A 16,737-nucleotide genomic window follows, 5' to 3' on the forward strand; every position below is an offset into this window, starting at 1 on the left:
AGCAGGTGTGCTCTGAAAAAGCTTTTGAAGGATTTTAATTCACCTCTTTAAAGTTAAAAGCAATTCATTTCTACACCCCGTGGGGGAGGAGCAAATGGACCTGTTATTAATCCTCCACATCTGTAGCTTAACTTTCATCTTGTATAATCCCCACAAATGGGTCCTAACCATCATCTTGTGTGGTGCAATCTTTATTAACCTGCAGTTGTGTGTATTTGACAGCATTGATACAGCACTGAGTTTATCAAGCTAATGAATTTTAAAAGATGACTTGATCAGATAGGTTCTTTCTTTCTTTCCTTCCTTCCTTCCTTTCTTTCTGCAGTACTGGGAATTGAACCCAGAAGCATTCCTCCAAGCATACCCCTAGCCCTATTTTTTTATCTTTTATTTTTGAAACAGGGCCTCACTAAGTAGCTGAGGCTAATCTTGAACTTGTGATCTTCCTATCTCAGCCTCCCAAGTCCTGGGATTATAAATGTGCCAGATTTTATTTCTTAAACCCTAAAAGAATAACAATAACTGCTAGGTCTGTGTAGTGCACACCTGTAATCATAGTATTTGGAGGCTGAGGTAGAAGAATTCCAAGTTTGAAGCCCACTAGGCCCTTGGCAACTTAGTGAGATCCTGTTGCAAAATAAAATAGGGCTGGGGATATAGCTCAGAGGTAGAATGCCCCTGGGTTCAATCCCTAGTATCACACTGGAAGAAATAAAAAAGTCTTGGGGGCATAGCTCAGCAGAGCAACCCTGGTTCAACCCCAGCACCACACCCACACACAAAAAAGAATGGCAACACCTAGTGTCTCTGGTTGACAAGAAGTTTTCCATCACTCACTGACATTCACAGTGAGACAGTCACAACAGGCTCCTTCTGACCTCAGGCTTGGCATCCAAAGAGCCCAGCAGGGGCTCACAAGAAGGCTGCTTCCTCCCTCGCTCGCTCTCCCGAGCAGTGCAGCAGTGCCCACCGCCCCCACAACACGCCAAGGTAAGCAGCACGAGGGCCTCGCCGACCCTGGAGCCCACCTCGGCCTGACGCCAGACAGCCTGCCGTTGGGATTCTTCTACAACCTCTGCCAGCGGTTGTCTCTCTCACAAAATTCTAACTCCTTCTCCAATCAGTTTAAAAGAGAAACAGGACTTCTTTTGCCTGGGTATCTAGAATCCTGCCCAAATTTAAATGTCCCACTTGCTTACTTTCATCATGAGAGAATGAGGAGGCGAAGGGCACCGCGTGGCCCTGTGCGCCTGTCCTCACCAACTCGAGGCCCTCGCAGCTCAGGCCTTCTGTGCAGCCCGGCCAGTACATTCAGCACTGTGCACACCATGTCCACAGAGAGCAGCGGACTCTCGGAGCAGACTCTGCTTACATGTGGCGAGACTGTCGCCAGGACCTGGGCTGGCACCAGACTCCTCTCCAGCGCCGAGTCAGCCCAGGCCCAGAGTCAGTGCCAAGAAGATGGACAGAGACTTAGGAACCTCAATTCTCTTCTTGTTCTGAACACTGTAAACAAAGAACTGTTCTTATGCAACACTGCTTGAGTTCAGTTTTTGTTCTCGGCGGGGAGGAAGGGCAGTATGAAGAGGCTGGAAGCCAAGAAGGTGGAAAGTGAACAAGAGGATCACAGGCAAGAAAGGCGAGCAGGCCGGGAAGGCCGACGGTCAGCTCCGCCGCTTTCCCTGCAGTTCCGAAGGCTCCGAAGCTCTTCCACTCGTTACTGAGAGCAGGTGAGCAGGGCTGAGAGCTGCTGGACAGGCTCGGCTCGGTCGGCAGCCCGGGATCGGCTGCCAGCCACGGAACTTCAGAAGAGAGCAGTGCCGTAACTACTTCCTCTGCCTTCGGAAACAGACCCGCTCAGCGTCTACTACATACCTGGCCCTGTGCCAGGCACCAGGGGACAAAGAGCAAGCCCCATCAGGTCTCTGTCCACATGGAGCTTACATTCTAGAAAGAAACACAGTGAGTGAGCGCAACGGCGATTGGGCTGCTGCCAGGAGGGACGGGAGAGCTGTGACGTGCGAGACCAGAGACAGTCTACCTCTGAGCCACACCCCCAGCCCAACCCAACTTTACTTCTTATTTGGAAACAGGGCTATGTTGCAGAGGGCCCCACTGGATTGCCGAGGCTGGCTTCAAGCCTGCGACCCTCCTGTCTCCACCTCTCAGGTACTGGGATTACAAGCGTGCGCCACCACGCCCAGCAGGGACAGCTATTTTCTACGGAGGCAACACCGAGCTGACCAAGACCTGAGGGGTCAGGAGGAACCAGAGCAGCCCTGCAGTAGAAGAATCTGGGCCACTCGGGGGCCGGCACACACACGGGGAAAGCGGAGGGCGGAAGCAGCCTGCAGGGCTGCCTGGGTTAGGGAAAGGCCCGGGCCAAGCAATCATGATCTAAAGTCCTCCCTGGGTATGCCTGTAACCCCGCACTCGAGAAGCTAGTGCAGGAGAATCACAGGTTTGAGGCCAGCCTGGACAACCAACCTAAACCCCGTCTCAAAATAAAGTAATAAAGCCAGGCGTGGTGGCGCACGCTTGTAATCCCCACGCTTGGGAGGCGGAGACAGGAGGATTGCGCAGGTTCGAAGCCAGCCACGCACGCTGGCTTAAGAGACCCTGTTTCTAAATAAAAATATAAAATAGGTCTGGGAGTGTAGCCCGGAGGTTAAGGGCTTCCAGGAACCCCAGTACCACCAAAATATATATATAAATAAGATAAATAAAGTAATAAAACCAAGTGCAGTAGTGCACACCTATAATCCCCATACTTGGGAGGCTGAGACGGGAGGACTGCAGGTTGGAGGACAGAGTACAGTAACTTAGTGTGATGCTGTTTCATAATAATACATAAAAATACCTGGGGGTTGGGCCGGGCGTGGTGGCGCACGCTTGTAATCCCCGCGCTTGGGAGGTGGAGACAGGAGGATCGCGCAGGTTCGAAGCCAGCCGCACTGGCTCACAAGACCCTGTTTCAAAATATAAAAAAATAGGTCTCGGAGTGTAGCCCGGAGGTAGATGGGCTTCCAGGAACCCCAGTACCACCAAAAAAAAAAAAAAAAAACCTGGGGGTGTAACTCAGAAGTAGAATTCAACCTCCAGTACCACAAAAAAGACAAATAAAAACACTCAAAGTCCTAGCTGGACGTGGTGGCGCACGCTTGTAATCCCAGTGCTTGGGAGGCTGAGACAGGAGGATCGCGCCAGTAGCGAAGCCAGCCTCAGCTACTTAAGCCAGCCTCAGCTACTTAGTGAGGCTCTCAGCAACTTAGTGAGACCCTGTCTCAAAACAAAATATAAAATATAACATAGGCCTGAAAGTATAGCCCGGAGGTAGAAAGCCCCTGGGTTCCATCCCCAGTAACACACACACACGTCCTCAATGTTTTGAGGATGTTCCTGGGTGAACTCACTCAGGAACAGGAGGAGTCAGCACCTGACCTAGGAGCACCACTCAGAGCAATAGTGTTCAAACTGACTGTAAGCACAGTGACAAGGACCTTTAAACATCAACTATCAGCATGCAGACACGCAGACACTGCACACAGAAATACTTAGCCAAGCTGGTCAATCTTCCTAACATTTCTATTCTATTTCAGTTAAAAAAAAAAAAAAAGCCAAGTGCACCTAGAGTAATTTCAGTACTTGATTGGATTACAGGTTCAAGGCCAGATTCTGCAATTTAATGTGATCCTGTTTCAAACAAACAAAACAAAACTGAGCTGGGCATGGTGGAGCACAATGTAACCCCAGGACTTGGAAAGACAAGACAAGAGGATCACAAATCAGCCTCAGCTACAGAGTGAGGCTCTCTGAAACTTAGAGAGACCCTGTTTCAAAATAAAAATAAAAAACAGGGCTGGGCAGAATGCCCCAGGGTTCAATCCTCAGTACTACTACCAAAAAAAAAAAAAAACAAAAAAAGGAACCAGGTGTGGTGATCCATGTCTGTAATTCCTGTACTTAGGAGGCTGAGACAGAAGGATCGCAAATTCCAAGCCAGTCTTAGCAACGTAATGAGAGTCTCAGCAACCTAGCAAGACCCTGTTTCAAAACAAAAGAATAAAAAATAAAAAGGCCCTGGGGTGAAGCCTGGGGTTAGAATGTCCCTGGTTTCGATCCCCACTCCACAAGAGTACACAGATCAGTTGGGCTGGGGGTGTAGCTCAGAGGTAGAATGCCCTAGACTCAATCCCCAGTAACAAAAACAACACAAAAGGAACAAAAATGCAAAGGGGCATAACCGGGCTGCAGCCGCAGCGGCACAGCGTGAGGCAAGGGGAGGAAGGGTGCCTGCCCTGTGGCGGAGGGCACACATCTGTCACATCTGTGGGGCCAGACAGCAGAGGAAAGGGGACAGTGGGCCTGGCAGCACACAAGCTGCTGGTGATTAAAAACAAGAGTGGTTGGGGGCAAGGGGTGTGAACCCAGTTTCATTTTATCTATATAGTGTCATTTACTTTTAAAAAAAAGTTAAAACTCAGTAATAAGAATGCTGACACGTGAGCCTCCTGAGAAGACATCACAGCATGTCTGCGTGTGCTGGCCTCCTGCCCATCACGAGGACAGCGAGAAGCCCAAACTGAGGGCAGTCTCCAGCTAAGCGACCCTGGTCTTCACAAATATTGAGACTGGGTAACAGAACCATCATGGGCTGAGAAAGACCAAGAAGAAACCACCAACTGCATTGTTTGCAGCTGGCCAAACCTCGGGACAGGGCAAAAGAAAACATTAGCGGGAAATGTCTTGGAATTCAAGGAAGGTCTGTGGTTTAGTTATTACCACTGTACCAATGTCAGTGTCCTGGTTTTGATCACTGCTCTGTAGTTAGGTAAAATGAGAACTTAGGGAGCTGAGTAAGGGGGTGCATGGGAACTCTCTGTACCATTTTTGCAATTTGCTCCTTATGTCTAAACTGTGTTAAAAATAAATAAACCCGCCAGGCGTGGTGGTGCACGCTTGTAATCCCTGCATTTGGGAGGCTGAGATGGGAGGATCGCGGTTCGCAGACAGCCTCAGCTACTACATAGTGAGGACCTTTAAAACTCAGCGAGACCCTGTTTCAAAATAAAGACTAAAAAATAGGGCTGAGGGTGTAGCTTAGAGGTAGAATGCCCCTGGGCTCCATCCCCAGTGCCGAAAATAAATAAATAAACCCATATGAAAAAGACTGAAATTAAGTATTATGACAAAATTAAATTCGTAAATTCTGTACGGTGGGAATCAATGTGTTCACTATACTAGTCTTTGTACTTTCTCGTGTTTCCAAAACAGGAGATTGGGAAGTAAAAACACGAGAGAGTAGGTTCTGTCAAGCAGGCTGGCTGGTCCGGGCTGCAGCCCCACGGGAAGGCACACACTCAGTATGGAGAGCCATGGTATTTCATCTCCAGCACTCACCCGCCCCACCACAAAAGCCTATAAAAATAAGTAAAAGATAAAAGGAAAAGACCTTGTTAGGAAGGAGAGCAGAGCCAAGGTGGGAGTAGGGACAGCAGGACCACAAAGCCTCACGTCACTTGGGAGAGAGGAAATAGTAAGCAAAGAATTCAGGAGAAGCTGGGCGGGTCGTGCACACCTGGAAACCCCTGAGCACCTCGCAGATGTGAGGACAGCCTCAGGAAGTACAGAGACGCTACTTTGCACGACTGTTTTAAAATAAAAATAGGACAGGAGGCATAGCTCGGACATAGAACACCCCTGGGTTCTATCCCCAGTACCGAAATAAAAGAATTCAGCCTCAAAGAAGGGCTGAAGTGGGGACACGAGAGGGAAACACCCTTCTTTTGGAGGCGGTCCGTAGTCCGTGGAAAGGACGCAGAGGGTTTGGCGGGTCAGAGGGGGCAGCAGAGGGTAGCAGCTTCCAAAAGGCCAGGCTCACTGCCCACTTCCGGTGGGGTGGGAGGCCTGAGAGCACACGTTGGACACTGACTCTCTTGTTAGCCAAACACGCCAGAGAAACCGAGGCTGAGCGCCATAGCACCGAGAAGAACCCTGCATCCCGACCATGGCGGTCTACTCTAAGGACCTAGCTGGTCCGTGCGGTGCCGAGAAGGCGCAGGGCGACGGGGCTCTCAGCACGATGGGCTTGCGAGGCGAGCACACCGGGGCAGCAGAGCAGCCGCAGCGAGCAGGTGGGAGGCCAGAGAGCCGCTGGAGGCCAGCTGGGGCGGACTGTGGAGGCGGGCCTGGCACAGGGGACAGCTGCTGGTGCTAAAGCCAGGGTCCACCCAGGTGACAGGAGGAACAGGAGGAAGATGGCACTAGGGATGAGGTCAACAGAGAGCCCAGGAGCGGGGCGTGGCGGCCCACGCTTGTAACCCCAGCATTTGGGAGGCCGAGACAGGAGGATCGCGGTTCACAGCCAGCCTTTGCAACTCAGCGAGACCCTGTTTCAAAATAAAAAATAGGGCTGGGGGTATCGCTCGAGGTAGAATTCCTCTGGGTCTAATCCCCAGTATCACAGGGAAGAAAAAAAAAAAAAAGGATGTGGAGGGGGGTAGCTGAGAAGGACGGCAGGAGCCAGGGCAGGTACTGCAGCTCCAGGGGCAGGCAGCGGGGCAGCCCGGAGGCGACATGTGGGTGGCTGAAGGTGCGGGCTGGAGAAATGGCGACAGGTGGGACCAAGGACTGAGCTGGAAGACACCAGCCCTTTGTGAGGCGACCAGAAACAGCGCCTCTGGAGAAGGCCCTGAGGAAAGGTCCTCTAGGGTAGCCAGGCTCTGAGAGAAAGCTCGGAAGAGAGTGGGGTGGCGTCAGAACCAGGGGCCCAAGGAGCCCAAACCAGCTCTTCCACTCTGACCTGCCAGATCGCCTGCAAAACCACACGCCCTGGAGGAGGCATGGGCGCGCGGCCATGCCTGGCGGCCCCTAGGGCATGGGGTGGGAGGACGTGGTGCTGAGGAGCAGCAGGGTATGGGCTCCGGCAGGCAGACAGGTGGCCCGAGGTCCGCTTGTGCCAGCTGTGACCAGTGCCCTGATGCAGGCAGCTTGCTTAGTTGCAGACAGGCAGCAAGCAGCAGCCAAGAGCCCGCGCCAAGTTCAGGATCTCACGGGGCGGCTGGTGATGGCCACGCTGATCATTTTGGGGTACAGGTGCCTCTAGTCTGCAGAGGAGACATACTCCAAGGCGTGCGCTCCCAGGCGGGGCCCGCCCCAGACGCCCCACTCTGAGGCTCTGCGGTGCGCATGCCAGAGGGTGGGGCTGTTTCAGCCCAGTCCTGGAGCTCAGGAAGCCTTTGCCGGCCATCATGCAGAGGAAAGGCGGGTGGCAGTGACCAGCTTCCTGATGGGAGGAGGGGAGCGGATGGGGGGCTAAGAGGCCCGTGGCAGGGGAAGCCAGCTGCCTTCACATCAGGGTGCCACTCTCATCTCAGCACCCCACACACCGTTTAGAAAATGCTGCCAGGAGCACTTGCTGCCACACTCCACACCCTCGGGGGTAGAAATCCCCATCTCGCTTGGTGCGACAGCCAAGAGCTCTCCCTCTGAGGAAGACGGCGGCAGAGGCGCCGCGGCACCAGCGCGCTGGGCTGCCAGCACATTTACCTCTCATGCAGACGCAGGACAGACTGAATTACTTACTTGAAATTCATTTTCTTTCTGAGCTTGTTCGGATCCCTCTTTATTACAGGACCTCTATGAATGAGAAAAAGCAAACACTTCCGGTGAGATGGAGCGCACTGAGCAGGCACTAACTGCAACCACCGGCACGGGCAGGGAGTGTTGGGCCCCACAGGCCTTACTGAGGCCCTGGCCGCCAGTGAGCGGCCGCAGCCTCCAGCACTGGCGCCAACGCCTTAGAAAGCTCGGCTCTCTATGAGAAAGGGGTGGCAGAGGCCGAGCCCTCGCAATCTCACGGTCAGAGGAAAGTCACCAGAGTGCGGCTGGGCCAAGGCTCTCAGCAACGCAGCCGCAGGCTCCAGTCAGCGCGCCCGGCCAGCTACGAGCACAGAGCGTGGACAGAGAAGAAAGCGCCATGCAGGCGAGGAACAGGCGCCTCTGCGCCCTGCCGCTCCCCCAGGCCACCCTGCTAGTGCAGCCAGTGACAGCTAAATCTGAACCTTCCTCCAGCAAAAAGAGGGCTGTGGGCATTTCATAAAGTTCCCAAAGTTATCACAATATCAATATGTTAAGGGTTACTTTAATATCACTTTCCTCAATGAAATTGCAAATTATGGGTAACCAGGTTGTAACAGTAACACACTAGATCATCAACTACCAGAAGAAGCTATGAGGCTGTTCTCTGCCCACACAGCACAGATGGTGTGTACTCAAAGCGACCCCCGCCCAGCCCAGCGCTCAAGACCCTCGCTCTGCCTTCCACAGGGGGCCGTGGACTAAAGCCAACCTGAGGGTCGCGCTGAAACCTTACACTCAACTGTGGCCTCTACAAATGTTATTTGTTACAAGTAGTCTGCTTAAGCCAGACTCAAGAGGAATCCTGTAAAGGAAACCTCTTCAGAAGAATTTAAGGTAACACATTCTTGGGCATCCCATGAAAACATACCTTTTCATTCCACAGCTTTATCAAAAATACCTGTACCGAGGGTGAAAAGTATGACAGGAAAAAATGCCACGTTAAGCAACACCAGCTACTCTGGCAGCGTCCACTCACCCATCACTCACCCATCAGGCACTGAAGTGACATTCCAGATACTTTATGCATGTTTTGTATAAGCAGTATATGTATATGTTTATCTTATTCAGTATAAAAGTAAAGCAAACAAACATCCACGTTCATAAAACCATCTGAAAAGGCTTCTAACTGCTTGCACTTACACATACTCACTAATATCTTTAACATACATTTGGTACAAAGTACAGAGTGTACAATGGGGATATATGATAATTTCATTTGTATAATTTGCATTTATCTGATAAAAAGATGTTACAGGTTAAATCCCGTTACGATAAAAGTTATAAAAGTCAAAATACTACAAATATCATCGGGCGCCTGCTGAAGGCGCAGTGGATGGAGCGGCGAGGCCCTAGAGAGGGCTGCTTCGCTGTGACGGAGGTTTCATCCCTTGCTTAGCTCCAAGCTGCAGCTGCAGTCAGGCCGTGGGCCCCTCGTGAGCGGGAGAGGGCTCCACCTCTCACGGGCGCGCCTTCCCAAAGCACCCAGCCGAGGCGGAGCGAGCGCCACTCTGCGTGGCACGACTACGTGAATGCTCCGGCCCTGCCACGCCACACGCGCCGCGGAGCCCAGGCGGCAGCGGGCACCGTGAGGCGGGCCACCTGCCGCAGCCGAGTCCCAGACATCTCCTGGCACTGCGGTGTTAGGGCCAACTGAAGGGAATGAAATGCCCACTAAAAAATCCTAGAAACGACCACAAAAAATCAGCCGTATTACACACGAATGCTTTGTAGGAAAGGCTTTAGGAAAAATAAGGAATTTGGATATCCTACTAAAATTCGTAACGGGATTTGACCTGCACAAAACTCTACGTGACTAGTTATTCCTATGCTGTTATTGCTCAAACTGTATCTTCTGAGGGAGATACAGTTCAGGGGTTATTTAGCTACCAGAAGTCCTTCTCCTATCCAATGGTGCTCGCAAAAGCAAGTCACTTCATCTGAGGTTCAAAGGCTCTTTACAGTGTGTTACAAAGCTCGAAGCCCACGCCTTTTTTAACGTATGGGCACCGAAGTGAAGGTCAACCCCAAGTGCCCGCCGCCGCCCACGCCACCCGGCCGCGAGTGACTTACCCCAGGAGCACCACTGCGGAGGCAGATGGACTTCTGCAGCGCCCAGCCCCGTGTTCTGTTTCCTCAGCACAGAATGCCCAGGGTCCCTACGGCCCGGAACAACACCAAACCAGCGGCCGGGCACGGACGCGAAAGAAAGCGCCCTGAGGCGAGCCGAGCACAGGCCGACTCGCTTTGCCAGGAGGCGGCTTCTCTAGGATGGTGGAAAGTAAAATATATTCTGGAATCTGTGGGATTTTACTTCAGTGGTACAAATTTATATGAGGCGGGCATTTGAAAGAAGTTTTGGGTACAAATATTTAGCATGACTACAAATGTTCCTCTAACTTGCAATTAGTAATTTTCTAAGTTATAAAACTAAAATGTGTGTGTGTGTGTGTGCACGCATGCACCTGTGTATATGCACACAATGCTAAACTGACGCTTTACCACTAAACCACAACCCCGCTATAAATGAAAAAAGATTATTTTTGGTACTGAGGATTGAACTCAGGGGCATTCTACCTCTGAGCTACATCTAATCCCCAGCCATTTTTTATTTTATTTTAGTGTGTGTGTGTGTGTGTGTGTGTGTGTGTGTGTGTGTGTGTGTGTGTGTTTTACTGGGAATTGAACCCAGAGGCATTCCACCTCCAAGTTATACCCCCAGCTGGATGTTATTTCCTCTACTTGGTGAGGCTGTTCTTGACCCTGAGATCTTCCTGCCCCAGCTCTCAAGTACTAGGATTACAAACACGCACCACCACACCTGGCTCTTTCATTTTTATTTTTAAACAAGGTCTTTCCTAAATCGCTGAGGCTGGTCTTTTCTTTCTTTTGGAAGAACTGGGGACTGAACCCGGGGGGTGCTCTACCATTAAGCTGTATCCCCAAGCCTTATTTATTTGGGGGGTACTGGAGGTTGAGCCCAGGAACATTCTGCCTCTCAAGTTACACCCCTAGCCTTTTTTTTTGTCCTGAAAAAGGATCTTGCTAAGTTGCAGAGGACCTCACTAAATTGCTGAGGCTGGCTTAAAACCTGCAGTCCTCCTGTCTCGGCCTCCAAATAACTAGGATTTTTTTTTTTTTTTTGGTGGTGGTACTGGGGGTGGAACCCTTCTACCTCTGGGCTATACTCCCAGACCTGTTTTTTATATTTTATTTGGAAACAGGGTCTCTTAAGGCTGGCTTTGAACTGCATGATCCTCCTGTCTCCACTTCCCCAGACGGGATTACAAGCATGCGCCACCACGCCCGGCCCAAATACTAGGATTTAACAAGCATACTGGACCCCTTATTTTTATCTTGAGATAGGACCCGAATTCACTACCCTCCTACCTCAACCTCAACAGCTGTGATTTCATGTGCGCTAAATTGCTGAGCTAGCTAGTTATTTTTTATTTTTTATAGTACTGGAGATGGAACCCAGGGGCATTCTGCCTGAGACACACCCCCAACCCTATTTTTTATTCTTTACTTTTAACAGGGTCTCGCTGAGTTGCAGAGGGCCTCACTAAGTAGCTGAAGCTGGCTGCCAACTGTGATCCTCCTGTCTCAGCCTCCCAAATGCTGGGATTACAAGCGTGAGCCACTATGCCCGGCTTTTATTTTAATTTTGAAACACAGTCTCACTAGGTTGATGAGAGTCTCACAACTTACTGAGGCTGTCCTGAACCTGCGATCTTGTCTCAGTCTCTCAAGGACAGAGATTACAAGCATGTCTCACCATACTCAGCTCCTATTTTATTCTTTGAAACAGGACCTCACTACATTGCAGAGGGTCTCGCTAAACTGCTGAGGCTAGCTGCGAATTTGTGACCCGCCTGTCTCGGTCAGATGTCTAATATTTTACGGTATGCTCTATAGTCTTTCCCAGCATCCCACGAACATGCTACGACGACTTGCTCTTCCTGGACATTCCGAATCTAGGTGGCCTGATGGACATGGATAAGAAACTAGAGCTTCTGAGAGGCCCCAGGTGGCACGAGCCAGGAAGCGGGCGCGCAAGCCAGGTACGAGTGTCAAACGTGTGTGTGTCCATCCTTAGTGTCCAGTGGATGACGGAAGAACATAAAAACTGCAATTAAACCCTCAAGTTTAACCTGACAAATTTCTAAAATGTGTAAATGTTTGTCATTTTCTACTGAGGAAACAGAAGAAAGGGATTTGATTTGCCTTGGACAAAAAAGAACAAAACCCAAAAAACAAAGTGCTATACCAATATTTAGTAATTTCTGCAATCTTAGTCACTGTGCCTCTGTAAGCACAGCACAACTGTAGCTGGTGCTACTTAACAAACATTACAGTTTTCTTTTTAAAAAGCATTTCTTGAATCCAAGAACTAAAAGAAAGAAATTAAAGCTGTAGAGAATGCTCCGACAACTTCAGAGGTCTCATACTATACCGTGAATCGTGTCTGTCACCTGGAAACAGAGTGCTCCAGGCACGATCGCATGGACAAGCCTGCAGCAGAGAACACATGCACATACAGCTAAGGTGGTACATTACCCAGCGCCCTCGCTCCACCCAACAAGACGTCCCTTCCCAGAGGGGCGGCCGCAGCCAAGCCATCGTTCCAGACCAGAAATCTGCATTGGCTTCATGCTATGAATCCCAAACATTTAAGACCAGCAAGACAAGGACACTTTGAATATGTCAAAATTAGACACGGTGGTCTGTGGCGTATTTAGTTATCAAAAGAAGGCACCAAAGCAGGTATGGAAGGACTGCGGGCAGCAATTTGACAGCTAAGAAATACTAGGTTACACCAAATGGATATATACCATGGGAAAAAAGTTTTACTTCTGCGAGGAAAGTCTTGACTACCTTGGAAACGGATATAATTACACCGTATTCAAGTACAGGGGGAAGCTTTTAAAGCAGAGTAAACAAAACAACTCATAATGAGCCTAACATAAGAAAAAGAGCTTACAGCGTTCAGTCACCAGAAACTGCTTCCGTCACGGAATCTCAGCAGTTGTGTTTCTGCACAGTGAGTGTGACCTTAGTTTAACACAGGTTTTTTGTTTTTTTTGCATTACTAGGGATTGAACTCAGGGGCATTCTACCTCTAAGCTACACCCCGAGTCATAGTTTTTATTTTGAAACAGGGTCTGAGTTACAGAGGGCCTCACTAAGTGGCTGAGGCTGGCCATGAACGTGCGATCCTCCTGTCTCAGCCTCCCAAGTACTGGGATTACAAGCGCGCGCCACCACGCCCAGCTTCAGAAATATTTTTAAGCAATCCATCCATTTCTCAGAGCTGTTCCATTGTTTTTTTCCTTTTCTTTTTTTTTTTTTTTTTTTGGTACTGGGGATTGAACCCAGAGTCATTCTATCTCTGAGCTACACCCCAACCCTATTTTATTTTTATTTTGGAACAAGGTTTCACTAAGTTGCTGAGGGCCTCACCAAAATGTTAAGGCTGGCCTTCAACCTGTGATCCTCCTGTCTCAGCCTCCCAAGTACTGGGATTACAGGCATGCACCACCACGCCTGGCTTTGTTGTGTTTCATTTTTAATTAAGCTGGAGTAAAGAGAAAACAGGCAAGAGGACATTTTGGTTCTGGATCAAAAAGGACAGTGTCCTGAAGTTTACTCTTCTGAACTACTAATGCATATCTGCGTTGTGCCTTGATGCCTTTAATTGTATTAAGGTTAGTACTCAAACAAGCACTAATATTAGCTTTCTTATACTTAAAAAACAAACAGACGTTTCCAGACAACATTCAGGAGAGATTTCTGCTGTGCCGTGAGCGCTGGCGCCTGTGCGCCCGTTCTTAACGGGAGGCCAGTCTCTCCATCCATGTCCATGCACAGAAGGGTCTGGCTTAGCACACTCACTGTCCTGACAGGGAGGACAAAGCTCTCCTCTGAGACTTCCGCCAACCGGCACAGGTTTACATGGAATGAACAATACGTACTGACATTTGTGTCTTCCACAATTCATGATAAATAAGCAAACTGGTTATCTGTAATCAGCCAAACTTGCTTCTCTGAAAAGGCTGCTTGCTACTGGACGGTGCAGAGTGCATGTTCCTTCCCAGTATCAGAAAGGAAAAAAATCAAGTTATATTTAGAGCGAGTTTATTGTTAAGCTCTCTCCTACTAGCACTTACATCTCTTTCCACGATGGCAAAGGCTGAACTTCTACTTCTCAAAGCTTCCATTAAACTAGCCTGCATTTAGTTCAGGGCAGCTTTACCGTGGAGTTCGGTGTTCATCATCTATGTAGCTAATGAAAACAGTCTCCTCCTCACTAAAGTTAAAGCTAGTCTCCATAAACAGACACTAAATATCGTGGTATGTACTGAGGTCAAACCAGTTTTTTTGTTTTTTGTGGGTCTGGGGATGGAGCCTAGGGGCATTCAACCTCCAAGCTACACCCTCTGCCCTATTTTTTATTCTTTATTTTGAAACAGGGTGTCACTAAGTTGCAGAGGGCCTCACTAAGTAGCAGAGGCTGTCCGCGAACTCTATCCTCCGGTCTCAGCCTCCCGAATGCTGGGATGACAAGTGTGCGCCACCACACCCGGCTCAAGCCAGTATTTTAATGTTTAATAATTACCTATAAATAATACATAGCTGTATGTCTTGATCATATTTTCAAAAGGACCCACAGGTCTTTTCAGAAGGTCCCTCTAATTTAAGCCCTAAACAAAACCTTCACGACACAGTGAGGAAGTTTGCTTATGTCTCATCTTATATAAAATTAGGGCTGGAAGAGACAGATGTTTGTGGTACACAACTGTGAGCCATAACCCAATCAGAAGGTTTACCTGGGCTTTCTGGTACTTAACCCTGAGGAGAACTGCACCAAAGAGCAGTCATTTCACTGCCACTATGGAAATAAAGGAAACCAGACATCTCGCAACACTAAGAGAAAAAATACGAGAAAACTGAAAGCATCTACTTATTGTGAACCAAGTCACTTACCAATAACTCATTGCTCATCAAGAACTAGGAGAAATATTTCCACTTAATATTTGACTTTCATAGAGGTAAAAAGTTCAAAAGCTTAAAACCAGGAAGGGGAAAAAGAAAGAAGGGACTACCAAACTAAACCAGACTATCATATAATTAAGCAAAACAAAAAATATTCTGAGAAAATACACGGGCTCTCATTCTGCACAGCGGCCTTCAATTACGGTTCTCAAGGACGCAGGAGCCGGCCCTCCGAAAGGCTGCGAGGGCGCCGCCGTGGCGCTGGGACGGGCACACGCACGCACGCACGCCTGTGTGCGCTCCCGCAGGCGGAGTTAAAAGAAAGGGAAGCAAAATCTGAGTTGTACTGTTTTAATTGACTCCAGTCCACGTGATGGGACTCTATTAGGGCTCTCCATTTACTTAGCCACATCTCTTCATCAAAGATTCTGTCACTTATTATCAACTCTGGCAATTTTTGTTGTGATAAGAAAAAAGATATCATTGTAGATCATAAATAGCTCCTTTCATGATAGTTTTAACCTATCATAAAAAAGTCACAGCAGCTGGGCACGGTGGTGCATGCTTGTAATCTCAGTACTTGAGAGGCTGAGACAAAAAGACTGCAGGTTTACAGCCAGCCGCTCTTCCCAACTTTGCAAGACCCGGTTTCAAAATCAAAAATGAAAAATAGAGCTGTAGGGGTCTAGCTCGTAGGTAGACTGCCCCTGGGTTCCATCTCCAGTACTGAGAAGAAAAACAAAAAACAAGAAAGGTCACAGCAATTTGACTGCACGCATGGCACAGGAAAAAAACCGATTTAAAACCTGACAAGCCAGGCGTGGTGGCGCACACCAGTACTTGGGAGGCTGAGACAGGTGGATCGCACAGGTTCAAAGCCAGCCTCAGCTACTTAGAGGCTCTCGGCGGCTTAGTGAGACTCTGTTTCAAAATAAATCTAATAGGTCTGGGGGTGAAGCCTGGAGGTAGAAAGCCCCCGGGTTCCATTCCCAGTACCACAAAAAAACAAAAACAAACAAAAAAACTGACTTGAAAGTCTTTGAGAAGGAATCCAAGTCATGGTGAAATTCCTGGCACAGCGCCGTGGAAGCCAGCTTCGTTGTGCCTGGCTTCTTCCTCTCAATTCCAGCTCTCCTACTACCACAGCCGTCTCCTCAAGAGTCCCTGAATGTGGTTTCCGTCCTCATGTGGTCACGGTATCCCCAATGACCAAGGCTACCACGGTCATTAATACTAAGACTCTCAGCTGGCAACCATCTCCCTGCTGTGCTAGACTCTATGGAGTCTGACAATCAAAACTGTTTCAAGTTGAGGGTATAAGTTTCGTGGTTTTACTAAAATTAAGCTTCACCCAAATTAAGTGTACTTGAACTCAGACTCAACAAATGGGCGATCACAGCACAAGAGGAGTTTTCTCCAACAAAAAGGAGCTTACTGTGTAGGAAGCCAAGCGTCAGGCAGCGGGGTGCGTCTCCTTAGAGACCACTGGCCGCGCTTTCCCCGGGGGCCTGCAGGCTCGCCTCCACTCTCCTCAGCACCAGCCGCAGGGTGGAGCCCAACTCTGCCTGAATAAAGGTCACTGACTCCTCAGGTGGAATGCCCTCCACTGTAACGGCTATAAAACAGACTCCATCCTATTAGTTTGGTAAGAGTTAATTCTACTTGAAGTAGCTTTAACTATTTTCCTATTTATTCTTCTGAGTTACCTAATAATTTTTTCTGTAAAAATAACTAAGAACATAGAATTCTATTCAAACAAATTTATATCCACACATTCCTGTTTTAACTACTATAATGTAATACACTTCCAGACTGCTAGAGATCCAAAAGGGATGAAATAGTAAGTGAGAGTGGATCTTGACTGGGGCTGGCTTACGGCGGCTTTCAGAGCACTGCATTCTAGCGTGGGCTGCCGGCCACAGGAACGTCCACCTCAGCATGACCCTGTTACGACTTCCTTAAAATTCCATGGGATCTGAAATTGAGCTGGTCAGTCCTCTGCCACATCTGGAGTGCGGCGGGCAGGCGAGCTGGCCGCCCTGGGACTTCCACCCAGGCTGCTGCTCCTGAGCCAGGCACTTCCACGCGCTTCCGTCTACACGT

The 16,737-nt window shown here is 49.1% G+C and overlaps 1 protein-coding gene across 4 annotated transcripts in view; it reads right to left on the reverse strand.

Annotated features, from left to right (window-relative positions):
- CHKA (choline kinase alpha) overlaps positions 1-16,737 on the reverse strand; it is a gene marked incomplete at both ends in the record, with an annotated part of 47,006 nt that overhangs the window by 12,543 nt on the left and 17,726 nt on the right. For 2 of the 4 annotated variants that reach the window (XM_080698245.1, XM_080698243.1), the window contains one exon: positions 7,585-7,638. The exons of 1 other annotated variant lie outside the window; for it this stretch is intronic. In XM_080698245.1, the coding sequence (XP_080554371.1) occupies positions 7,585-7,638 (54 nt within the window). Of the gene's footprint in view, positions 1-7,584; positions 7,639-8,509; positions 8,540-16,737 lie in introns of all 4 variants that reach the window. One more of the 4 variants, XM_080698242.1, reaches the window with a different exon arrangement.

The sequence above is a fragment of the Muscardinus avellanarius genome (assembly GCF_963383645.1).
Source record: "Muscardinus avellanarius genome assembly, chromosome: 1".
In the NCBI taxonomy this organism is placed as follows: domain Eukaryota; kingdom Metazoa; phylum Chordata; class Mammalia; order Rodentia; family Gliridae; genus Muscardinus; species Muscardinus avellanarius.